Raw genomic sequence first — 25,793 nt, forward strand, 5'->3', positions numbered from 1 at the left:
ATGCTGTCTCTCTCTCTCTCCTAGAAATAAATAAATCATTAAAAAAAAAAAAAAAGGCTTAAAAACGATGGCTAAGAATCAGACTGCATTTTGTTTTCTAGGCTCTGTATGAATATGTATATAATTTAACTTCAAGAATTTTATGATGATATAAACTTATAGTCTAGTCTACTCTGACATAGACTGTAAGAAATAGCAAACTATTTGGGGGGAGGGGAGCAGGTCGCTGGCAAAGCAGTAGACAAGACTAAATGAAAACAGAGAAACCTTGAAAACAGACTTTCTCTTCCCTCTACAAATACTATGAAAATATACAATAGTGTATAGTTACACCAATTCAAGCATACAGAAATCAAAGATAACACTAATACTGCTTTCAACAAATGCAGTGTATACTTTTGAGATAGTTATAAAAAACTTTTTGAAAAAGGCAAAAAAAAAATTCATTAGCAGTAAATAGTTTCACAATAACCCTGTTAGTAATAATAAAGTTGTCATTAAATTTAAAATGCCAAAACCTTTAAAAGCTACAACAGTACATTGGAGCTAATTTTGATAAGGTCTTTGGGAACTATTCAAGAAAATGACCATTTAATTATCTTTACATTATGAGAGAGGAGTATGACCATTTTATAGCAGAGGTGGAGGGAGTCTAAAATGATTAAAAGGACATTCTTATTCAATTGGCTAACTTATTAGAATAAGTTTCCTATTCTCAGAATACTAAAAGATTAGATAAATCTATCAATGCACCCCAAATGACAGTCTACATTATAGTGCCAAACAATGATGCAAAAGAAAAATAAGGATCATGAAGTAAAAAATATATATATATATATATATTTTTTTTTCAATTTGAAGTTACTGTTTTTTTATTTGAAAATATATCCTTCTTGCATTTTGGTGAAAAATGCCTTTTCTGTTTGAATATGGGGACAGTATATAGATCTTATTTGATTTTTTTAAAATGTCCCTAATGTCCTTACTCATGACAATGAGAAGCTGTCAATCCTATGTCAATGCCTGCCCTACTTTCTGGAAATTAAAGTTGAAATTAAAACCTAGTGACCACTGCTATACTTCAGTCTGTTGAGGCTTTAAGTCAGAACAGTTTCCCGTACTATAAAACAATGATATAGTATTCAATCCTTGGGTACAATTTAATGGCAATTATTTAGTATTAATATTCTATACTGTTCACGCAAAATTAACTACACTGCTATATTCCCAGTGCCTAGCACAGAATCTAAAGAATAGGAAGTCACAAACACTTGTTTCAGTCCACAAATGAACAAATCTCATGACCACATCTCTCAACAACCAAAAAAAATTTTTTTCCAGATAAAAAGTTTATTAAGACAAATTAATAAAACTTGATGAAATTTCTTTCAAGTAAATGGGTTTTATATATGAATTTACATTAAAAAAATTTTTTAATGTTGTTATTTATTTTTGAGAGAGACAGAGACAGCATGAGCGGGGGAGGGTCAGAGAGAGAGAGGGAGACACAGAATCCAAAGACAGGCTCCAGGCTTTAAGCTGTCAGCACAGATCCCGACATGTGGCTCGAACCCACAAACCATGAGATCATGACCTGAGCTGAAGTTGGACGCTCAACCGACTGAGCCACCCAGGTGCCTCTGAAATTACATTTCTGAAGGGCATTTTTTGTAACATTTTTAAAGGTCTACTTTTCTCTCTGAATAATAGAGATTAGAGGTAGTCTTGTATTTTCCTTTGAACTAAGAGTATACTATTTTCACGTGAGGATCTAGGAAATATAATACTACAATGAATGACATAATTACATATATTTTTCTTGAACTATTTTTAAGTACTTGCAAATAAATTAAGTACTCTGAAATTAATTTTATTTTGATTTTGAAATGTTTAATTTTTGAGTGAGAGAGAGCGCACAGAGAGAGGGAGGGAGTGATCGGGGGAGGTGCAGAGAGGGAGGGGACAGAGGATCTGAAGCTCACTTCAAGCAGACACCAGAAAGCCCAACACAGGGCTCAAACCCAGGAGCTGTGAAATCATGATCTGAGCCAAAGTTGGATGCTCAACCAACTGAGCCACCCAGACATCCCTTCTGGCATTAATTTAAAAACGATCTTTTGAAAAAACTGTTCAGGGGGCACCTGTGTGGCTCAGTCGGTTAAGCATCTGACTTAGGCTCGGTCACAATCTCACACACAGTCTGTGTGTTCGAGCCCCATGTCGGGCTCTGTGCTGACAGCTCAGAGCCTGGGGCCTGGTTCAGATTCTGTGTCTCCCTCCCTCTCTGACCCTCCCCTGCTCACTCTCTGTCTCTCTCTCAAAAGAAAATAAAAACATAAAATTTTTTTTTTTTTTTTTTTTTTTTAAAGAAAAAACTGGTCAGGGGCACCTGGGTGGCTCAGTTGGTTAAGCATCTGATTTCGGCTCAGATCATGATCTCACAGTTCATGGGTCTGAGCCCTGCATTAGACTCTGTGCTGACAGCTCAGAGCCTGGAGCCTGCTTCAGATTCTGTGTCTCCTTCTCCCCCTGCCCTTCCCCTGCTTGTACTCTGTTTCTGTCTCTCAAAAAATAAAATAAATAAAAGGTGATTTTGGTTAAGTTATATAACAGTTAATGTCCCCTGCATATTATGTGTATAAAAAATTAACTTAGGGGCAAAATTCAGTAAATTACACCTTTGTAAATAAATATTATTAGTTTATAAAAGTTAGAAAAGGTATTTACTGAGCATTAGTTAAAAAGAGAAAATTTAGAAGCAAATTAAATGTCCATCAATAGAAAAATAGAATAATAACATACTGATTCTGAGTTTATGGCCATTAAAACAAAAAAGAGTTATACACAAAAATGTTCATAATAAAAAGATACATGAAAGAAGTGAATCCTTTTTCAGTGTGAGATTCCATTAAAAAAAATAAGATAAAGCATACAGGGGCATCTGGCTGGCTCAGTCAGTAGAACATGTGATGCTTGATCTCATGGTGTAAGTTCAAATCCCACATGGGGTGTAGAGATTACTTAAAAATAAAATCTTTTTTTTTTTTTTTTTTAAGTATAGCAATAATGGTAGAATAGATACTAGTTTAAATCAACTAAAAAAGAAAATAAAATAAATTTTAATTTCATCCCAACCAATAATATGTATGCAATCAGTGCTTGTTACTCTAGGATATTTTTCCGAATTCACTTCAAAAACTTCACCATAGGGGCGCCTGGGTGGCTCAGCTGGTTAAGCATTGGACTCTTGGTTTCAGCCCAGGTCACGACCTAGTGGTTTGTAGGCTTAAGCCCCTGCTTGGAATTCTCTCCCCTCCCTTGTTCATGCTGTCTCTCAAATAAATAAATAAATAGATGATTTCACTGTAGGTTCCCCGTCCTATAAGAACCCAAACAGATTGGGATAAAGAGATATCTTGCCTTGGGTGCCTGGATGGCTCAGTCAGTTAAGCATCTGACTCTTCTTTTTTTTTTTTTTATGTTTTATTTATTTCTGAGAGAGAGAGAGAGAGAGGGAGGGAGAGAGAGAGACAGCGTGAGCAGGGGAGGGGCAGAGAGAGAGGGAGACACAGAATCGGAAGCAGCTCCAGGCTCCGAGCCGTCCGCACAGAGCCCGACGCGGGGCTTGAACCCACGAACCGCGAGATCGTGACCTGAGCCGAAGTCAGCCGCTGAACCGACTGAGCCCCCAGGCGCCCCATAAGCCTCTGACACTTGATTTCGGCTCAAGTCATGATCTCACGGTTTGTAAAGTTTGAGCCCCACATCAGGGTCTGCACTGACAATGTGAAGCCTCCTTGGAATTCTCTCTCTGCACCCCCCCCAAAATAAATAAACTAAAAAAAATAAATAAAAGTCCATTAAAAAAAAAAGACACTTATTTACCTGCAACTTGTATATGACGGGCGATTACTCTCCCAAATGTATATACAGTGTTTGTAAATCAAGACGTAAAAGATGAGAAGCCTAATGGAAAAACAGGAAAAGGACGTGTGTAAGCATCCTGCACGTAGAAATGCAAATGGACAGTAAACATGGGAAAATACTGTTGATCTGACAGTCAAATAAACCTTCACTAAAATACCATCTCTTTTTCCCTACCAAATTGGCAAAAATGAAAACGGGGACAACCAATACTGGTAGAGACACAGGCTGCCCAATATTTCTGATGGGCAACCTGGCAATATGTACATACTGGCAATTTCACTTCCAGAAATTTATCCTGTAGAAATAATCTGAGAGCGACAAAAGTCTGAATAGAAAAGCTGTCCTAAGTGCTGTAATAGTTTAAAAAACTGGAAATCAAAACATCTAACAAAAGAGAGTTGTTTAAATACACAAAGGTACCTCATGCACACCTTGAAAGACTAAGCAGACATAAAAAGATGGAATTTTAAGTCTCGTGAGCTGGACTCCAGTAAGAGGAGGCTCCTCACCCTCCCATCCTTGCAGGGTGCATTCCAAGTGCGTCCCCTCCTCCCCGAAGTTGCCCTAAAGACAAAGCCTTGAGATAGTGATAGGGTGTTGAGACCATGTGGGGGTATATGTGACTGAACCCAGTTGAGGCCCCTATATGAAACTTTTAAGATCTGGCAGGCAGGTGTGGGGATCTACGGTCTTGTGGCTTCTCAAGATAAGCCTAGTGAATTCCCTTGTTTATTAAACCCGCTACCTACCAATCCAGAATGGCTTGCTTCTTTCTTCAAGTCTCTCCCTCTCATCCAAGTACTATGTCAGGTTTCAGAACAACCAAGAAGCTCCCTGGAGCTTGTGAACCAACAGTCACAAAACAGTCCACTTAAAATTTATTTCTAACTCCTTACAAATGTAAAAACCACTCTTTGCTCACATACAAAAACAGGCCTCAGGCCAGTTTATGCTGTTGGGCCATAGTTTGCCAACCTCTTGTCTGGGACTTGGGCTAAAACCTCACCAGTGGTTTACCTAATCTGTGTAATTTGGTCGGGGGGGGGGGGGGCCTGGGTGGCTGAGTCAGTTAAATGTCCGACTTCAGCTCAGGTCATGGTCTCATGGTTTGTGGGTTCAAGCCCCACATAGGGCTCTGCACTGACAGTGAAGAGCCTGCTTGGGATTCTCTCTTATTCCCTATCTCTTTGCCCCTCCCCAACTTGCACTTTCTCTCTCTCTCTCAAAATAAATAAACTTTAATTTTTTTCACTAGTGTTTATCTATTTCTGAGACAGAGAGACAGAGCATGAGTGGGGGAGGGGCAGGGAGACAGGGACACAGAATCTGAAGCAGGCTCTAGGCACTGAGCCATCAGCACAGAGCCCGATGTGGGGCTCAACCCCACAAGCCTTGAGATCATGACCTGAGCCCAAGTTGGATGCTTAACCAACTGAGACACCCAGGTGCCCCAAAATAAACTTAAAAAAAAAAAATAATAAACTGTAATTTGTGCCAAAGGCACACAACAAACACACAAAAGAATAGTTGAATAGCTGACAGCAATTAACATTTTAAAGAGCATCGAAGTATATAAAGCAAATATTAACAGATGTAAAAGAAGAAAGTGGACAGAAACACAGTAGCAGGGGACTTTAACACCCATTTACATCAATAGATAGATCATCCAGACAGCAAATCAATAAGGAAACAGTAAATGACATATTAAGCCAGATGGACCTAACACAGAACATATAGAATATTGCATCCATGAACAGAATACATATTCCTATCAAGTGCCCATGGAACATTCTCCAAAACCCCACATTAAACCACAAAGTTTGTCTCAATAAACGTAAGGAGACTGAAATCATATCAAGCATCTTTTCCAAACACAACAGTATGAAATTCAAACTCAATTACAAGAAAAAAAAAAAGTAGAAAAAAAACAAAAACACATGGAGGCTAAGCAACATGCTACTGAAAAACAAATGGGTCAATAAAGAAATCAAAAGAGAAATAAAAAAAATACCTTGTAACAAATGAGAATGAAAACAAAATATTCCAAAATATATGGGGCAGAGAAAAAGCAGGTTTTTTAAAAAAATATTTTATGTTTTATTTATTCCTAAGAGAAAAAGAGAGACAGCATGAACAGGGGAGGGTCAGAGAGAGAGGGAGATACAGAATCTGAAACAGGCTCCAGGCTCTGAGCTGGAAGCACAGAGCCCGATGCGGGGCTCAAACCCATGAACCGTGAGATCATGACCTAAGCCGAAGTCGGATGCTTAACCGACTGAGCCTTCCAGGCGCCCCAGAAAAAGCAGTTCTAGCAGGCAAGTTTATAGCAAGATAGGCCAATCTCAGGAAATAAGAAAAATCTCAAATAAACAATATAATCTTATACCTAAAGGAAATAAAATAAGGAAAAACAAAGCCCATAGTAGGAAAAAAAAAAATACAACTGACACTTGAAGAACATGGGTTTGAACTGTGCAGGTTTACTTATACATGAATTTTTTTCAATATGTCCAGCACAGTACTGCATATTTATTTCCTCTTATAATTTTTTAAGTGTTTATTTTTGAGAGAGAAAGGCGGAGCACGAGCAGGGGAGGAGCAGAGAGAGGGAGACACAGAATCCTAAACAGGCTCCAGGCTCTGAGCTGTCAGGACAGAACCTGACGTGGGGCTCAAACCCACAAGCCATGAAATCATGACCTGAGCCAAAGTTGGACACTTAACCAACTGAGGCACCCAGGAGCCAGGTGTCCCTCTCTCATAATTTTCTTAATAACAGTTTCTTTTTCTAGCTTGGTAGTTACGTTTTTGGGGAGTCAAAAGTTATAGGAAAATTTTCAACTGCATGGAGGGATATCAGGACCCCAACTACCTCCCTTTGTTCAAGAGTCAATGATAATGAGGGGCGCCTGGGTGGCTTAGTTGGTTAAGCGTCCAACTTTCACTTAGGTCATGATCTTGCGGTCCGTGGGTTCAAGCCCCGCGTCGGGCTCTGTGCTGACTGCCAGCTCAGAGCCTGGAGCCTGTTTCAGTCTGTGACTCCCTCTGTCTTTGACCCTCCCCTGCTCACACTGTCTCTCTCTCTTAGAAATAAATAAAACATAAAAAAATAAAATAAAAAAAAAGAGTCAATGATAATGAACATCAGAGCAAAAATAAATGAAATACATTTAAAAAAAAACTGTAGAAAAGATCAATGAAACTCAGAGCTGTTTTTTTTAAAAGATAAACAAAATTGATAAACCCTTAGCCACATTCATCAAGAAAAAAAATTAGAAAGATGTCAAAGAAATATAATCAGAAAGAGAAGTTAAAACCAATAATACCAGAAATACAAAGCATTATGAGATTACTAGAACAATTATAAGCTGCCAAATTGCACAACACAGAAGAGATGGATAAATTCCTAGAAACATACACTCTTTCAAGACTAACTCAGGAAGAAATAGAAAATCTGAACAGACTGATTACTATTCATTTGCAACGGTAATCAAAAAACTCCAAACAAAAGTGCAGGACCAGATGACTTCACAAGTGAATTCTACCAAACATTTTAAAGTTAATACCTATCCTTAAACTATTCTAAAAAATAAAACAGAAAGAAAAACTTCCAAATTCATCCTTCAAGTCCAGCACTGCCTTGTTATCAAAACTAGGCAAAGACACTACCAAAAAAGAAAACTCAAGCCAATATGCCTTAGGAACATAGATGCAAAAAACGTCAACAAAGTATCAGCAAACTAAATTCAACAATACATTAAAAGGATCTTACACCATGATCAAGTGGGATTTATTCAAGGGATGCAGAATGGTTCAACATCTGCAAATAAACGAGTGCAGTACAGCACATTAACAAAATGAAAGATGAAAATCATATGATCATCTTAATAGATGTAGAAAAACCATTTGACAAAAATCAATATTAATGATAAAAAAAATCTCAACAAAATGGTTATAGAGAGAATGTACCTCAACATAATAAAGGTCATACATGATAATCCCACAACTAACATCATACTTAACAGTGAAAAGCTGAAAGCTTTTCCTCAAATATGAGGAAAAAGACAAAGGATGCCTACTCCAGCCTTTTATTCAACACAGTACTGCAAATCTAGCCACAGCAATCAGAAAAGAAATAAAAGACACCCATGTTGGTAAGGAAGAAATAAAAAACTGTCACTACTTGCAGATGACTTGATATTACATATTGAACACCAAAAAACTATTACAACTAATAAATTAATTCAGTAAAGATGCAGGATACAAAATTAATATACAGAAATCTGTTGGGTTTCCAGACATGAATACAAACTATCAGAAAAAGAAATTATATAATCCCATCTACAATCGCATTAAAAAGAAGAAAATACCTAGGAATAAATTTAACCAAGGAGTAAATGATCTGTGCTTGCAAAACTATAAGACACTGATAAAAGGAAACTGAAGATGACACAAAAAAATGGAAAGATACATTATGCTCATGGGTTAGTGGAATTAATATTGTTACAATTTTACCAAATTACCTATTACCCAAAGCAATCTATAAATTAAATCCAATCCCTATCAAAATTCCAATAGCATTTTTCATACAAAAACAAATAATCCTAAAATTTGTACAGAACCACAAATGATCTTCCAATTGCCAAAGCAATCTTGAAGAAAAAAAAAAAAAAAAAGCTGGAGATTTCATGCTCCCAGATATCTTTTTTTTTTTAATGTTTTATTTATTTCTGAGAGAGAGAGAGAGACAGTGGGAGCAGGGAAGGGTCAGAGAGAGAGGGAGACACAGAATCTGAAGCAGCTCCAGGCCCTGAGCTGTCAGCACAGAGCCCGATGCGGGGCTCGAACCCACAAACTGTGAGATTATGACCTGAGCTGAAGTCGGACGCTTAACCGACCGAGCCACCCAGGCGCCCCTATGCTCCCAGATTTCAAATTATACTACAAAGCTATAGAAATCAAAACTAGATGGTATTGGCATAAAAACAAAGAGATCAATGGAACAGAATAGACAGCCTAGAAATAAACCATATGTTGTTAATTAATCTACAACAAAAGAGGCAAGAAAATACAATGGGGAAGAGACAGTTTCTTCAATAAACTGTGTTAGGAAAACTGGACATGTACATGCATAAGAATGAAACTGTACTACTTTCTTACACTATAAACAAAAAATAAGCTCAAAATAGAATAAAGGTCTTAAATGTAAGACCTGAAACCATAAAGCTCCTGAAAGAAAGAGCAGGCAGTAAACTCTTGGACATCAGTCTGAGTAGTATTTTTTGGTACAGCTACCTGTCTCCTCAGGCAAAGGCAACAAAAGCAAAAATAAACTACTGGAACTACTTCAAACTAAAAAGCTTTTGCACAAGAAAGGAAAGCATCAAAGGTGATCTGCAGAATGGTAGAAGGTACCTGCACATGATATAAGGGGTTAAGACCCAAAATATATACATACAACACCACACCAAGAAAACACAATCTGATTTAAAAATGGGCAGAGGACCAGAATAGACATTTTTCCAAAGAAGACATAGAGTTGACCAACAGACATATGAAAAGATGCTCAACATCATTAAATCATCAGGGAAATGCAAATCAAAGCATCAATATCAACCTTACACCAGTCAGAATAGCTAGTATCAAGAAGACAAGCGATAGCTAATGTTTGGCAAGAATGCAGAGAAAAAGGAACCCTCATGCACTGTTGGTGGAAATGTAAATTGGTACAGAGCGGGCCCTCAAAAAATTAAAAATAGAGTTACCATATGATCCATTTCAAGCACCATATTGGGTATAGAGATTACTTAACATCTTAAGGGGCATCTGGGTGGCTCCCTCGGTTAAGTGTCTGGCTCTTGGCTTCGGCTCATGTCATGATCTCACGGAGTTTGAGCCCCACATTGGGCTATGCACTGACAGCACAGACTCTGCTTGGAATTCTCTCTCTGCTCTGCCCCTTCCGCATGCTTTTTTAGTGTATTTTGTGTCCTTAGCAAATCGATCTCTATCAATACCATGATCATGCAGATATTCTCCTATATCTTTTTCAGAAAGTTTTGTTTCACGTTGCATAGTTAGCTCTAGGTACACCAGAAATTCATTTTTATGATTAGCATGAAGTTGGTTGTTTTCTATATGGATATTCAGTTGCCTCAGCACAGGTTACTGAAAGCACCATCAGAATCAAATTCTGAATACTTTGTTCTGTAACACTGTTCCATTTAATTATAGCTCTGTATTGTTTTGCTATCCAGTAGTGTAAGTTCTTTGGCTTTGTTCTTCTTTAGAACATTATTGCTTCTGGTCTTCTGGTCTTACATACTCTGGTCTTATTTGGGAAACTGCCACATCTCTCAATTGCTACAAAACCAAATCTATGCTTAATGAGAATCACAGTAAATTTACAGATAAATCTGGGGAGAATTGACAAATTGGGGAGAATGAGACCTTAACAATATTCAAACCCAATTTACAAAATTTCCACAACCCTCATTTAAGTCTACTTTAATTTTTATCACATTTTGTAGTTTTCCATGTTGAGGGTTTGCAAATATTTAATTACATTTATTCTTCAATATTAGGGGCTTTTTAAAGCTACTACAAGTTTTATGGTTTGTATAATTTTATTAATTTTCAATATGTACTAATTAGTTCTAATAAAGTATATTTTCAAATTTTTATGACAACCATATCATGTTTCCAAATTTTGTACTTCCTTGTCTTTTTCCTGGCTTTACTGAACTGTTCAGAAGTGTTGACAGCAGTCATTTTTGTCTCATTTCTTAACTCATGGAGGGAAATAAATATTTCATCATTAAGCATAACTAGGGATGCCTGGGTGGCTCAGTCAATTGAGCATCCACCTTCAGCTGGGGTCATGATCTTGCAGTCCTTGGGGTGGATCCCAGCATTGGGCTCTGTGCTTACAGCTCAGAGCCTGGAGCCTGCATCGGATTCTGTGTCTCTGTCTGTCTGTCTGTCTCTGTCTCTCTCAGAAATAAACATTTAAAAAAAAAATTTTAAGTATGTAACTATACTGTAACTTTTATAGAAATCCTCATGAGATCAAAATTTCCCGTGACATCTGAGTATGCCTGCTAATGTGATAAAACTTTAAACAAATTATTAATGATCATTAAAAAAAGAAAGAACAAGTGTTGGCAAGAATGTGGAGAAAAGGGGGCCCTTGTGACTATTGGTGGTAATGTAAATATGTACAGCCACTAAGGAAAAGAGTATGCAAGTTGCTCAAAAAATTAAAAATAGAAATACCGTATCATCCAGCAACTCTACTTCTGGGTATTTATCGGAACAAAACAAGAACACTAATTCAAAAAGATATATACACCCCTGTGTTCATTACAGCATTATTTACGATAGCCAAGATATGGAAGCAACCTAAGTGTCCACTGATAAATGCATGGATAAAGTTGTGGTATGTATATACAGCAGAATATTGCTCAGCCATAAAAAGAATGGCATTTTTGCCATTTGCAATCACATGGATGAACCTAGAGTGTAGGCTAAGTGAAATAAGTCAGAGAATGTATGATTTCACCTATATGTGGAATCTAAAAAAAACAAAAACAAACAAACCAAGCAAAGCAAAACAGACTCATAGATAGAACAACTCCTCCGGGTTGCCAGAGGAGGTGAAATAAGGAATACAAGAGGTACAAACTTCCAGTTATAAAATTAGTAAGTCATGGGGATGTAAAGTATAGCACAGAGAATATAGTCAATAAAACTGCAATAGCTTTGTTTGGTGACAATACCTAATCTTACTTGGTGATCATTTTCTAATAGATATAAATCTCAAATCACTTATGTTGTACACCTAAAACTAATACAAAATCGCACATCAACTACAGTTCAGTAAGAAAAATTCTTAAAAACTGCCTAGGGAAATAAACTTGTCAAAACTGAAGTTTACCAGCACTTCAGAACCATGCTATCTTTCCATCCCTCTTATTCAGGCTATTTTTCCCCCCTCTATTTCCTGCCTTATACGTGTAAATTCAACCATTCCCCTCCATTTTTTTCCTATATATTCACCGGGTCAAGTCAATAATCTTTTCAGATCTCAGGTGAAGCCGTCCTTGAGAGTGCCAATTCACTCTTCCTAAGGGATGCTTGCAATCAGTGAGTCACTGTTTTGTTCAAGTTCAAACTCCTTAAACTTGGCACTCAAATTACGTCACATGTGAATCTAACTTTACTTCTAGACTTCTGAATTAATCCCTTACAGTAGGGATCCTAAACTTCAATTTAACTGGTCTACCCTGCTGTCTTCTCAAAGTCCAGCTGTCTCTTCCTAGTTTCTTACTCCTCTAACATGATTTGAAAAAAGATACTGTCTTAGAAATACTGTAAGATTGAGGGGCTGGGCGGCTCAGTTGGTTAAGCGTCTGACTTTGGCTCAGGTTCGTGAGTTCAAGCCCCATATCGGGCTCTCTGCTGTCAGAGCCCACATCAGAGCCTCTGTCCCCCTCTCTCTCTGCGCTCCCCCCTCTTGTGTGCTCTCTCTCTCAAAAATAAACATTTAAAAAAAAGAAATAGCAGAAGATTGAGAAGATAAAAGATATAAAATATTCAATATAAATATCTGGTACATTCTAAATGCCAAAGGAGGTAGAGACTATTCATTGGGGTGTATTTTTCCTGGTTTCCTTTCCCCTTTAACTGAGTTCCCTTTCCTTTCTATATATTATAGAAATTTTAAACACTTGTATATATTGATCTACATTTACATACTTTGATTTTAAAATCAATTCCATTAACCCTTTACCATCTGAGACAAAAATAAAAATACCTATCTTACTATCATACTCCTAAATTCCAGGGTTTTCCCCCCCTTATGTATTTATAGCTCAACAGTAATAATCCACAGCAGTTACATTTATTTCACAATTCTTCAATTACGGTTGAGAGAGCAAGAATTTGGCAGTGACCAGGGTTGACATCCCGAACCCCAGCCCCTCAGCCTTCCCCCCTTACTACATCTGTGCGACCTTGGCCAAACTGCTTAGCGTCTCTTTTCTCTCACTTATAAAATGGGATAATACCTACTTCACGCAGCTTTTGTAAAAACGAAATGACTAGGTGGGAACACTTTCCAGCGCTTCATACATACCAAGTGCTACACGGAAAGAAATGATCAATACTAACATTACTGCCCCAAAGCCATATGTTACTGCCAAGACCAGACTGGCTGGGCCCTCTGTTTTCAGCTATCCTGGAACCGGACTTGGGGGAGTGAAAGTGCTCGGAGACACGACCACACTCCGGCAGCGCTGTCTACACTCTCAAGGGAGCCCGGTTTTACTCCATCCCTCCAGGAAGCGACTGATTAGCAATGACCATGACAAAGCCGAAGACATTTCTAGGAGAGATTAAAAGTCTGGGATTTACTTGCAAATAATCCGGGGCGGGGCGGGGGGGGGGGGGGGCGGGTGGCAAGCCCGACCCCGTGTGACAACTGTTAAAACCGGGTGAGGGGTTCGCCCAGCTCGTCACACACTCCCCTCGACCTCCGTGTTTGAAGATTTCCACGATAAAAAGCGTTTTTAGCGTCCCGAGGACGATGCCTTCTTTGGGGCTTAACGCAAGCCCGGCGCGGGAGGAGGCCCCGCGGGGCGGGCCGGGCGAGCTCCCGGGCGGCTCCCAGCACCCCGGGGCGCCCGCAGCCGCGCCGCCCGCCGCTCCAGTCCCAGGAGGCAGCGCGACGCACCGGGAGCCGCCGCACCGGACAGCCTTCCGGGACCCGCGGCGGACGCTCGCACCGCGGGCCCCGGAGGGCGCGCCCAAAGGCGGCGGGCAGGAGCAGAAGTGCTCGCGTTGGGTCCGAGGTCCGGGGCGAGTCGGCCGCGGCGCAGGCTCCCAGCCGGCCCACGGAGCCCGGGGCTCCTCCACCGCCACCCCGTTACCGGCGCTCCCCGCCGCCCGCAGGCCCACGAGCGCCGCCTCCGCGCCACGCCAACCGCTCTCCTCAGCCCCGGCCCCACTCACCTGGGCCGCGCGGCCGCCCGCAGCCTTCCCGAGCTTGGCTCTCCCGGGGCGCTACTGCCAGTCACCCAGTCCCCGCCCCGAGCCCGGCCCGCACTGGCCAATCAGCTGCTTCCTCCGGCGCAGGGGCGGGCTTGCAGAGCAGGGAGGGGAGGAGAGGCCGCCGCCCCGCGCGCCGGCCGCCGCCGCTCCGTCAGCGTGCGCATGCGCGGGGCGGGCGCTTCCGCGTGGACCTGCTTCTCGTCCTCCCCGCTCTGACCTGGAAGGCGCTTTGTTCCTAAACCCGCTTCTGTAAATGCGTAGCAAGACCCACCTTCTGATTGTAGCCGTGTGTATTACCCTGAAAGACGGTGGGAATCTTAAGCCCTTGTTAAGCCGACTTACGTTGAGACCTTTCTTCCCACGCTGTTGGGACTCGTGTTCACCCGGCAGAGTTTCCACGTGACCCTCGTCTCGGGCGGGGCTTGTTTAAGGGGGTTGAGGGTGCGCGGTGTACAAAGCACGGATGGGGGTGTTACTGTCTTCAGCTACGCCATCCGTTTAGTCGGCTTCGTGGGGACACGTGCTTTTTAATAGTCGAATGTCCTGGGACACTAGGTTTCGAGCAGTTCTGCCGTGAGGAGCGTTACGTGTCACAGCTGAGGGAAACGGCGGTGACGCGGGGGCCGCGCACGAGCGCGTGTGTAGACCCGCGTTTCTTTACGGCCCTCCGAGGGGCGCTGCTGCCCGGCTGTGTCTCGCCTTCCCTGGTCCCGCGGGTCGCGGGCGGCGCCGGGCCGTTGCGGGTCCCCGGTGCCCACGCCCTCGCCGCGAGGCTTCCCAGCTTCAGGAGCCTCGCGCCGTTGAGTCGGCCCGGGCTTGGTGGCCCATTGTGACAGTAGAGTTTATAAAAGCCGCGAGCCACGCCCTGGGTGTGCCTGCGTGCTAACAGGAAGATGGAAACACACTCTTTTAGCCAAATGCTGGCACGGAGGGGTGCAGGGAGCCTGGGAGACCTGCCTCGGCCGGCCCAGCGGCTCGGGAACGCTTTCCAGGGGCTGCTTCAGCTGACGTTTGACGAAAGTGGGTGCTTCTGAGCCGAAGGACTGGAGGCAAAGGGTCCTGGCCTTTCTGGCAAAGTTTAATGGTTTCCTGTGAGGTCTTTAAAGGGTAGATTTACTGAGAGCCAAGTAAAATTTGTGCTCAGGCCCCCTGGCTTGGAGCAGCCCTTCTAAGACCCAAGATGCTAGCACTGAGTTCGAGGTCATCTGTGGTTTTCTACTCTGTAGTAGGAAGATGTCTTAGGAAACCTTCACACAGGTTGGTTCAGACCTACCTTTGTCTTCCCTTCCAGCTTCCTTGTCTTCACACTTCTCTGCGTGCTCCGTGCCCACTAGTAACCCTGGGCTTTTGGGGGATCTGCGTGAACTAGGCTACGTTAGTGACAAGTTAGGCCAAGTCACATGTTGGAACGGCTTCCCAGAATACTGCTAGCCCGGTCGTCTGCCGTCTCGCTCACAAAAGGCCGGTCGTTGTGTCTCCTGGCACTTGGCGCCAGAAGTATGTGGCTGGTGGATGAGAAAGCGTGCAAAATGTGCTGAGCCAGAAAGTAGAGGAGAATCTTCTAGTCATCACACTTGAAATTATGAGCAGGTTGCTTCACTTTTTGCTTTTAATAAACTTTATTTTAGAATAATTTTAGATTTACAGAAGAGTTGCAAAGATAGTTAACAGGTCCCTACTGCTCACCCAGTTTCCCCTGATGCGGACATCTTACATTACTGTGATGCATTTATAAAATTATGGAGCCAACATTCATACTTCACTATTTACTAAATTCCAGGCTTTATTCAGGTTTTATTAATGTCCTTTTTTCTGTTCCAGGATCCAATCCAAGATGCCACATTGCATTCAGTCATCATGCCTCCTTACTTAGATTCCTGGTCTATTACAGTTTCTACATTTTTCCTTTTCATAATCTTGATATGGCTATGACAATTTTGAGCAGTATGGTCAGATATATCATAAAATATGCCTTGATTTGAATATGTCTGCTGTTTTTCTCATAATTAGACCGGGGTTATAAGGTTTGAGAGAAATTTCACACGTTGAGATGTCCTTCTCATCACATCATATCATAGGGTACATGATACTAGCATGATTTATTTCTGCTGATGTTAACTGTGATCATCTGACCAGGTTAGTATTTACTAGCTTCTCCACTATAAAGCTGCACTTAAAAAAAATTTTTTTTAATGTTTTATTTATATTTGAGAAAGAGAGACAGCGTGAGCAGGGGAGGGTCAGAGAGTGGGAGACACAAAATTGGAAGATAGGCTCCAGGCTCTGAGCTGTCAGCACAGAGCTCGACGCGGGGCTTGAACCCATGAACTGTGAGATCATGACCGGAGCCGAAGCCGGACGCTTAAGCGACTAAGCCACCCAGGCGCCCCTAGAGTTGCATTTTTTACCCTCTTTCCATAGTCTCTTCTTTGGAAGCAAGTCACTATACCTACCCACCCAAGGGGTCATAAGAGATTAAGCTTTATCTCCTGGAGTGAAATATGTACATAATTTAGAATTCTTCTCTAAGTATGATTTGTTTATTTTGCCTCTTTATTACATTCAATCATTTATTTCTAACGAGTCGTGTGTATTTTATATTTTGTTTATATTTTATATTATGATTTTTATTTTGTTGCTCAAACTGTTCCAGCTTTAGCCACTGAGAACTCTTTTCGGTCGATTCCTGTGTCTTTTTTGGTTTTTGGTCACATTCTGTTTTCTTGAACTACAAAAGTCTCCAAGCTGATCTTGTATTTTTCCTGCCCCAGTATTAGAGTCAGCCACTTCCCCAAGGAGCACTGGAATGATTCTTAGAAACCAAGACCTGGGCCAATATTAGGTCTATTGGCAATCCCATTTGGTGAGATAGGTTGAATAATTTGCAAGTCTTCAATATACCTTCCTTGAAAATCAAGACTCTTTCTCTCTAGTCTTGCATTTTCTCCAGCTCCCATTGCCTGTCTATAGAAAATACAACATGTTGAAACGTGCCTTAGGAGATTCTGAGTTAGAATCTAGAAAAACCTAACTGGCAAAAGACCATTGGGTAGGACAGTGAAGGGCCCATGTAAGGGGCATTTTAAGTCAAGGTGAGGCTGTATGTGTCATTTATTAGCTGGTTACCTTGAGGCACATTTGTAAGGAAAAGCAAATTGAATTCTTGTTCTTTAATATTTACCAGTTTTCAGAATAATTAACATATATCAACTATTTTGTTACCCTGAAATATAAGAAAGGCAGGTTGGGGCACCTAGGTGCCTCAGTCAATTAAGCGTCCGACTTCAGCTCAGGTCATGATCTCACGTGGGTTCAAGCCCCACGTCTGGCTCTGTACTGACAGCTCAGAGCCTGGAGCCTGTTTCAGATTCTGTATCTCTCTCTCTCTGACCCTCCCCTGCTCATGCTGTCTCTATCAGAAATAAATAAAACATAAAAAAAAAAAAAAGGCAGGTTTATTGCTTGCTTTGATTCTCTTCATTATTAGTTTTCAGAAAAATGAGTTGGTTTCTTCATATTCTCTGAAGGTGACCAGTGATGTTTCTTTTGTAAATTTTGCTAGTATCAGTAAACACTCAAGAATTTTACCATTACAAATTAGCTCTTATCAGGAGAGCAGGTTTTTATACAGAGAGAATTGGGACTAAATGTACATTTATGAAACATCTTTTAGACAGTGGGCTAGGCGTTCTCACACTATTGTTGATTTCTAAAGCAATCTTGGAAGGCAGGTTCTACGATCTGTTTTTTTAGAGGAGATTGAGGTCCTTGTAGCCAAGTGACTAATACAAAGGCATAGAACCAGCATGTGGTCAAAAAGATTTGTTTGACCCAAATGGCACTATGTAGCTTTCCTGAATGAGATCCTATAGACACTGAGTCACTGGGTAAGTCTTTCTGTAACTTCACCAGCCTCCCATCTTACCTCTTAACAATATATACTCCTGCCTCAAGTTTATCACTCTCATACTTGCAAAAGTAGTTCCTTGAAACTACAAAATACCATCTAGATTTTTGTTGATTACATTTCATTTCACTTACATACGATTTTACTTAATGGACATTTATCATATTATGTATAAAATTATATTTACACCCCCCCAATAAAGCTAGTTAATTTATTTTTAATTTTTTTGCATATGATGAGCACCTAGTGTCCCAGATGCTATCCTACCCGTTCAGGTAATATATGCTGAAAACCTAGAGTGTATCTTTCTCTATGTCTTCCATGCTCATAGAATAACGTATAATGATACACACTTACATAAACATGTATAGGATATGATTTGTTAGTCTACAGCCATACCACCCTGAACACACCTGATCTCGTCTGATCTCAAAAGCTAAGCATGGTCAGGCCCGGTTAGTAGTTGGATGGGAGGATATGATTTGTTATTGTTTCCAAAAACAAGACCATAGTATGTATATATACTTTGAAGTAACTTTTATCACTTAACAATCTGGAAATTTCTCTGTATCTCTTCCTCTAGCTCTCATTTCCTTAAATGTTTTCCAATATATTTTTCATAATGGTCCATGGCCTGTAGATATACCATCATTTACTAAAACATTTCACAATTGGTATGTATTCATTTGATGTTGGTTTTTTTTTTTTTTTTTTTGGTGGGGTTTTTTCCCCAATATAAACAATATTGCAATAAACATCTTTGTTCTTACGTCTTTCTTTTTTATTTTAGCCTTTTTTTTTTTTTTTTAGTAGGGTCCACACCCAATATAGGACTTGAACTTACTACCCTGAGATTAACAGTCCCATGTTCTACTGACTAAGCTATCCAAGTGCCCCTGTTCTTATGTCTCTTTATACTGATGATTTTTATGCTTTAGATTCTTGAGAAGATTTGCTGGGTCAAAAAATTTATTATTTTTTAGGATAGATTTTGCTGGGAGGGGGTTGGGGGGTGCCAGGGTGGCTTAGCTGGTTAGGCGTCCGACTTTGGCTCAGGTCATAATCTCACGGTTTGTGGGTTCGAGCCCCGCATCAGGCTCTGTGCTGACAGCTCAGAGCCTGGAGCCTGTTTCAGATTCTGTGTCCCCCTCTCTCTCTGCCCCTCCCGTGCTCACACTCTGTCTCTCTCTCTAAAAAATAAAGAAATGTTAAAAAAAATAAAAAAACAGATTTTACTAGACTGCTCTTTAAAAGTTTATAATTTACATTTTCACAGCAAAACCTGAGAGTTCTCTTCATACCCATCAGTCCCTGACATCAGCTTTGTCATTTTGAGTTTTTGCCATTCTGATCAGCATTGCCATTATTCTCATTGTCACATTAATTTGCATTCCCTTATTATAGGTGAGTTTAAATATCTTTGCATGTTTATTGGCCACATGGATTTTCTCTTGATTCATACTAATTTTTGTTCTTTACCCAATTTCTATAGGGTTGTTTATTCCTTCCTTGACAATTTAGAATCCAATTTTGATTGATTAACCTCTGTCAAGTGAGTTACAAATTTACCCTCATATCTATTGTCTGTTAACATTGCTCATGTATTTTTTTGCCATACAAAAAAATTGGTTTTTAAAACAAATGAAATATGTTCATTTCTTTCTTTTTTAACTTTTGAGTTTCTAGCCTTGTTTAAGGTTTCCTCTACTTCTATATTGTTGTATGCAGTCACCAAGATTTTCTTAAAGGATTTTTGATATTTTTTACACTTGTGTTTTTAATCCATCTGGAATTTCAGGTTTTTGTAAATGTTTATTTTTGAGAGGTGGGAGGAGCAGAGAGAGAGAGAAAGGCACACACATACACAGAATCTGAAGAGGCTCCAGGCTTCTAGCTGTCAGCCCAGAGCCTGATGCAGGGACTGCGAGATTGTGACCTGCGTTGATATCGGAAGCTTAACTGACTGAGCCACCCAGACGCCCCTGGAATTTCAGTTTTTGATAAGTAATGTAAATGGACACAATTTTATTTTCATCCAGATACATACAAGTACGTTTATAATTATTTCTCATCCTTTAAAATTTTCTATTTTGTTATGTTTTAAGTCTACATATTAGTTTGATAGTATGTGTATAAGAATTAAAAAAAATTTTTTTTAATGCTTATTTATTCTTGAGACAGAGAGAAACAGAGTATGAGTTGGGGCGGGGCAAAGAGAGAGGGAGACAGAGAATCTGAAGCTGGCTCCAGGCTCTGAGCTAGCTGTCAGCCCAGAGCCCGACGTGCGGTTCAAACCCACGAACTGTGAGATCATGACCTGAGCCAAAGTCAGATGCTTAACCGACTGAGCCACCCAGGCGCCCCTGTGTATAGAATTTTTAAATAAATAATATACATATAACAGAACTGTGTGCTCAAAAAATTTTTTTAACCTGAAATAACAACTTGGTCAAAAACCACAATATTTGGAAACCACAATACCAGACCACAAACTTAAGGGCAGTGATTATGTTTTCTTGTATTTCTGAATCCATTGCTAAGACTGTCTCTAGCACATTGTATGTGTTCTGAAAATATTTCTAAGATAAGTGAATGGGGTGCCTGGGTGGCTCAGTCGGTTAAGTGTCTGACTCGTGGTTTTGACCCAGGTCACCATCTCAAGGTTTTATGAGATAGATCAAGCCCTGCATCTGGCTCTGTGTTGACAGCACAGGGCTGGCTTGGGAATATCTGTCTTTGCTCCCTGCTGCTCCCCTGCTTGTGCACGTGCACATGCTCTCTCTCTCTCTCAAAATAAATAAACACTTTAAAATAAGTAAATAAATAACTGAAGAAATGAAACTGCCTTTACCTGATTCCTGGTCTTAAGCAACACAGTCATTGAGAAACCACATTCCAGCTGCGTGCTGTGGCAAGCTCTCTGAGGCTCAGAACTACCAATGACTCATAACGGCAGATCGTATAACTTTACTGGTGTCAAGTTCATAGATTTTTAATATAGGAATATAAATTCTTAAAATCTTAAACTTCCCGAGGCTTGTAGTCCATTGGTGATTATGAAATTGTTAATTATATTTTTGTGACCACATCCCCTGTCTTTTAATGCCAGTCATCTAACTCTCTGTAATAGCAGTTTGCGAAGAATTAGTCTTCTCAATACTTTAATGTCAGAGGCATGATTATATTTAACTTTAGATTTTGAACTTCTAAAAGAGAAGGACTCTGTGGAATATATATTCTGAACAGTGCCAAAAATCTGTCATCAGTTGTTAGTTGGGAAAAATCCCAATTGTCTTCTCCCTTTTTGATAAATTGATTTTAGAAAAAATAGCAGGTTTACTTTCCTGGGCTATTGCATTGTTTTTAATAACAATACTGAACAAAATATCATTTACTCAATCAAATGGATTATGTTTAACCTGTCTATGACCTTTGGATTTCCTATATTTTTTACAGCCTTTTTTCTTACTGTAAATGTATCACAATCTCCTGAAAAAATTTTTTTAACATTTTATTTCTGAGAGAGGGCGACAGCGGGAGCAGCAGAGGGTCAGAGAGGGAGACACAGAATCGGAAACGGGCTCCAGGCTCTGAGCTGTCAGCACAGAGCCCGACGCGGGGCTTGAACCCACGAACCTTGAGATCATGACCTGAGCCGAAGTCGGCTGCCCGACCAATTGAGCCCCCCAGGCGCCCCCACAATCTCCTTTTTAACTTTTCCTTTTTTCCCCTAAGTTCCAGCAGTTGGTTGATCTGGCAGATTACTAAAAATCAGGCTGGTGCTTCTACTACTAGAAATTATGCATCACTTCTCACTCGTTTTTGCTGTAGGTGAAATGGTGGGAAAGGGACATTTTTCTATTCTACTTCGCTCCTGTTCTTGAGCTTGTTAGAAGAAAGAGAATAATTAAGAAGAAAGGCAAAGTAGTTTGAGACGTAACTGGATTTTAAATTCGCTTAGAAATCGAAGTATTGGAGACAATTATGTAGAACACAGCCCGAGAGGTTTTTTGGTTTTGTTTTGTTTTTTTTTTTAATTGTTTTTAAACTAAGTTCTATGCTGACTTAACCTGGGGCTTGAACCCGGGACACGGAGATCGAGACCAGCAGGCTCCATGGATCGAGCCGGCCACGCGCCCTGGAGCTATCATTCTGAACCACACTTTCCCCGTTAGAAGGTTTTCGAATTCCCTGAGACTTTAACCCACGAGCTATGTGGCAGAAGCAAATCGTGAAAGACTCTGGAGTCCTCTCGGTGAAGGTATTGCGCGCGGCGGATGCGTCGTTCCCGGACCGGCCTGTGGAACGTAGATGCACGTAAACTCAGAAAGCTTCGCAAGCAGCATCTACACGGGCACAAAACCCGTGACTCTCGCCGATAAAAGTCTGTAAATCTTTACAATGATAAACAAAATAGAAGACAGGATTTTAAAAGTACGTCATGAGAAATTTGAGCAAGTATTGATTAGAAGTCCTTTTCCCTTAAAAAAAAAATCCTTCAAAAAAGACGTTATTTTTTTAAAAATCTTTGAAAATGTTTTTTATTTATTTCTAGGAGAGAGAGAGAGAGAGAGAGACAGCGTGAGCAGAGGAGAGTCAGAGAGAGAGGGAGTCACAGACTGAAACAGGCTCCAGGCTCCGAGCTGGCAGTCAGCACAGAGCCCGACGCGGGGCTCGAACCCACGAACCGCGAGATCGTGACCTAAGTGAAAGTCGGACGCTTAACCGACTAAGCCACCCGGGCGCCCCAAGACGTTGTTATTTAAAACAAAAAACTGTACTTGGCAGCTTTCCCGAGGTTAGGAAGACAGTGGACACTAACAGACGAACGGAACGCCTAGTTTACTGCTAATGTTCTTACCAAAAACGGAAGAAACGTCAAAGACTGTGAATGAAGAGCCACAGAAGCGCACGAAAATCCTGTATTCGAACTGAGCGGCGGTCCGAACAGCAGGCGCGCCCGAGCTCCGGACGCAGCGCACAGGGCCGCCCCCGGCGCCGCACCGCCGGCCGCTGTGGCTGGGAGGCCGCGGCCGCCGCACCCGGAAGCGCGCTGCCCGGCCCAGTGCTTCGTGGACGGAGCGTCGTTTGGTCCAATTCCAGCGTTCTTGGCCTTTCATTGCACTCTTCCGTTTAACACCGGGGGCACCTCCCCAAGTCGCCAATGAGCGCGTTCGCCTAAGAAGGCCTTCGCGTACTGGGCGTCTCACCCTCACGTTGGCGCGGCCTCCGCCAATGAGAGGGCGGGACTAGCGGACGTGGCGGGGTCACGGGGGAGGCCGCGGAGTCCCCGCCAGCGTCTCGCTCTCCGGCCCCCAGGCTTCCCTGCTCGTTTGCCGTCGGCGAGGCCGGGCTGCGAACGGAGGGGCCCGCTCCGCGCCTCCCGGGCCCGTCTCCTCCGTTCGTGCTGCGGCCCCGATGGTGCGGCCGGCCCTGGACTCCTGAAGCTCCGGCGCGGCGCGTAAGTGTCCAGGGGCGGCGGGCGGAGCGGGGCGCCCGGAAGGCCCCGAGGCGCTCGGCCGGCCTCTCCCGGCGCGGCCCCGCGGCGCGTGCCCGCCAGCCCGGGGCGAACGTTAGCTGCGTCCCGTTCCTCGCCGTCCCCACACGCCCGAGGCTCACAAACCCTCCTACTGTTAACGGGCGTCGTCTTCGTCTCTCCAGTTGTTCTCTGGAAACTTGGTGTTTTGTGCCCCTGCACCTACTGCTGAGAATGGAAGGGCGTCGTGTCTGTCCCCATTCAGGGGAAACCGGCGTTCACATCTCTGTATGTCCTAAGGTCTTGGAGGCCTTCGTGCGGTGTGCAGCCCTTTGGTGAGAGTGTACTGATGTGTTAGGGCAGGTACTGGCCGAGTGGAGGTACCCACGAGATTAAGTAGTGTTTGTGTTTGGCAATTGCTGGTGCTGCGCTCTGTGGTTTCAAGTCTTTTTTTTTGGATCCTGACCATCACTCAAGATTATTAGGGGATTCTAACGGGGTAACCCCCAACTTCTCGAACATTTAGTTGCTAATTAAGGGAGAGCCAGATATGAACTCCATGCTTATGATATTTTTTGAAAACTTGCTTAACTGAATATGGTTTTAGGTTGTGGGTGTGTACCCTCTGCAGCTCTTAGTTGTCAGAGACCTCACCTGTTCTTTGAGTTAAATGGTAAGTTTTGGCTGAAAGAAAAGAAAACCTTTCAAGCATCTGCTTAATGACAGTCTCACCTCGGTCACCTACGTTCCGACTTCCAGCAGGATAGGCCTCACCTGGGAGCGCGTTGGAAATGTCGAATCTCAGGCCTCACTCCATCTGCTGAATCGGGTCTGCTTGTTAACAAGATCCCTTAGATAATCGGAGCTCAGTAAAGTTTGGGGAGGATACAGTATTGTCTTAGAATGATCAGTCCAAATTGAACAAAACAAATGAAAAAAAAGTGCATTGTATCTATTTGTTCCAATAGACTAGGAAATATTTTCACAGTTTTCTCATTTGCTAGTGAGACTGATTTTCTTTACGTATGTCTGTATCGTCAAGCTTGGCTTACTTAGAAAAGAGTGTTTAAAAAGCAATTAAAGACTAACTTGTAGCAGGGACTGGCCAAAAAAAAATAAAATGATTGAGACAAGAAAGATGTTAAATACTACTGCTAACAAAGTTTCAAGAACCTTTTGTTTACTCACATACCGTCAGTTCACAAATTCCCCACCATAATTTCCCCCCACAGTTTTGTTCCTTTGATCAGGGGCTTCCAGTCATTTTCTTTGGAAGGAGCCAGTAGGTTTGCTGTTGTTAGTGGTTTTTTGAGTGTATTCATTTGCTTATATGGCAGTAAAACTAAAACATAGTGCCCAAATCACAGGGATGTTGCCAAGAAATTAAAGTATCTTGTAGAATTTTAACGTTCAAGGTTTCATTCATGTGTCTCTAACCATATTAAAAAGAAATGTACTTATCAACCACTGTGAAGTTTTAATTGCTCATATTTGCACCAGGAATCACCTGGTGTGCTTATGAAAATGATGCTTTGGGCCCTGCCTCCAAGAATTCCTAGTGAGGGCTAGGTATGGGCCTTAGAATCTGCATTTTAATAATAATCCCAGTTTAGTCTGATGTAGGTTATCCAAATCCACATTTCTTGGCATTAGTATTTTAAATGAAAAATGCAATTAGAAAGCAAGCTTATTTTCTCTTGAACCTAATGTAGTACTCCTTGTAGAAGAAAGGAAGAGTTTTTAACTTATATTATGGTTCATAGGTTGCTATAAAATTGTTCAGATCAGTATACTTATTTATTTTAATGTTTATTTTTGAGAGAGAGAGATACAAAGTGCAAGCTGGGAGGGGTAGAGAGAGAGGGAGACACAGAATCCGAAGCAGCTCCAGGCTCTGAGCTGTCAGCACAGAGCTGAATGCAGGTCTTGAACCCATGAAGCGGGAGATCATGACCTGAACCGAAGTCAGACATTTAACTGAGCCACCCAGGCTCCCCAGATCAGTATATTTAAAAGATTATTTAAAAATTATCTTGAGATCTGCCAAATTTAGGAATAAGAGAGGGTAGGATAGAATAAATACCGAAATAATGTCATTTAAACAACATTTTTTCCGGCCTATGAAGGCTAACATTTTTATCAAACAACCTGAGTGTGTGAAAATGATACAGTTAATACAGAAAGACTAATTGTATCTAATACATGAATCTAACTTTTACTTATCTGTTTCCATTTTCTCAACTGTTAATAGCTATCTTATAAAAGCTGCTTGTGAATTGTTGTACAGGAATATTGATCATTTAGCAGGATTCAGGCAATTCTCAGAGCAACTTGATATTGGCAAGAATATTAGATAAGGAAAGAAGAATGAACCCTACCTAACCCTGAGGAATTCTCTCTTGGAGGTTTTACAGAAACCCATCTAAGTTGGGG

General features: G+C 41.4%; 3 protein-coding genes across 7 annotated transcripts in view; 2 read left to right on the forward strand and 1 right to left on the reverse strand.

Moving 5' to 3' along the window:
• Positions 1 to 22,916, reverse strand: part of MTFR1 (mitochondrial fission regulator 1) — a 74,494-nt gene extending 51,578 nt beyond the window's left edge. The window contains exons 1-3 of one of the 5 annotated variants that reach the window (XM_039246955.1): positions 22,746 to 22,916; positions 22,093 to 22,182; positions 15,378 to 15,482 (exon numbers count right to left, since the gene is read on the reverse strand). The gene's annotated coding sequence lies outside the window, so the exon portion shown is untranslated. Of the gene's footprint in view, positions 1 to 3,885; positions 3,956 to 13,938; positions 13,985 to 14,248; positions 14,474 to 15,377; positions 15,483 to 22,092; positions 22,183 to 22,745 lie in introns of those variants that run through there. The other 4 variants (XM_039246956.1, XM_039246960.1, XM_039246958.1 and 1 more) reach the window with 4 other exon arrangements.
• LOC120241702 (basic proline-rich protein-like) lies at positions 13,514 to 14,230 on the forward strand. Its single transcript, XM_039247009.1, has one exon. It carries the CDS (start codon positions 13,514 to 13,516, stop codon positions 14,228 to 14,230), a length of 717 nt encoding a protein of 238 aa, XP_039102940.1.
• Positions 22,917 to 23,154: 238 nt separating the features above from the next.
• The window catches only part of ARMC1 (armadillo repeat containing 1), a 39,193-nt gene continuing 36,554 nt past the window's right edge, over positions 23,155 to 25,793 (forward strand). The window contains exon 1 of the mRNA XM_039246996.1: positions 23,155 to 23,345. The gene's annotated coding sequence lies outside the window, so the exon portion shown is untranslated. The remainder of the gene's footprint in view (positions 23,346 to 25,793) is intronic.

Source organism: Hyaena hyaena, unplaced genomic scaffold, assembly GCF_003009895.1.
Source record: "Hyaena hyaena isolate Hyena2069 unplaced genomic scaffold, ASM300989v1 scaffold_287, whole genome shotgun sequence".
NCBI lineage: Eukaryota > Metazoa > Chordata > Mammalia > Carnivora > Hyaenidae > Hyaena > Hyaena hyaena.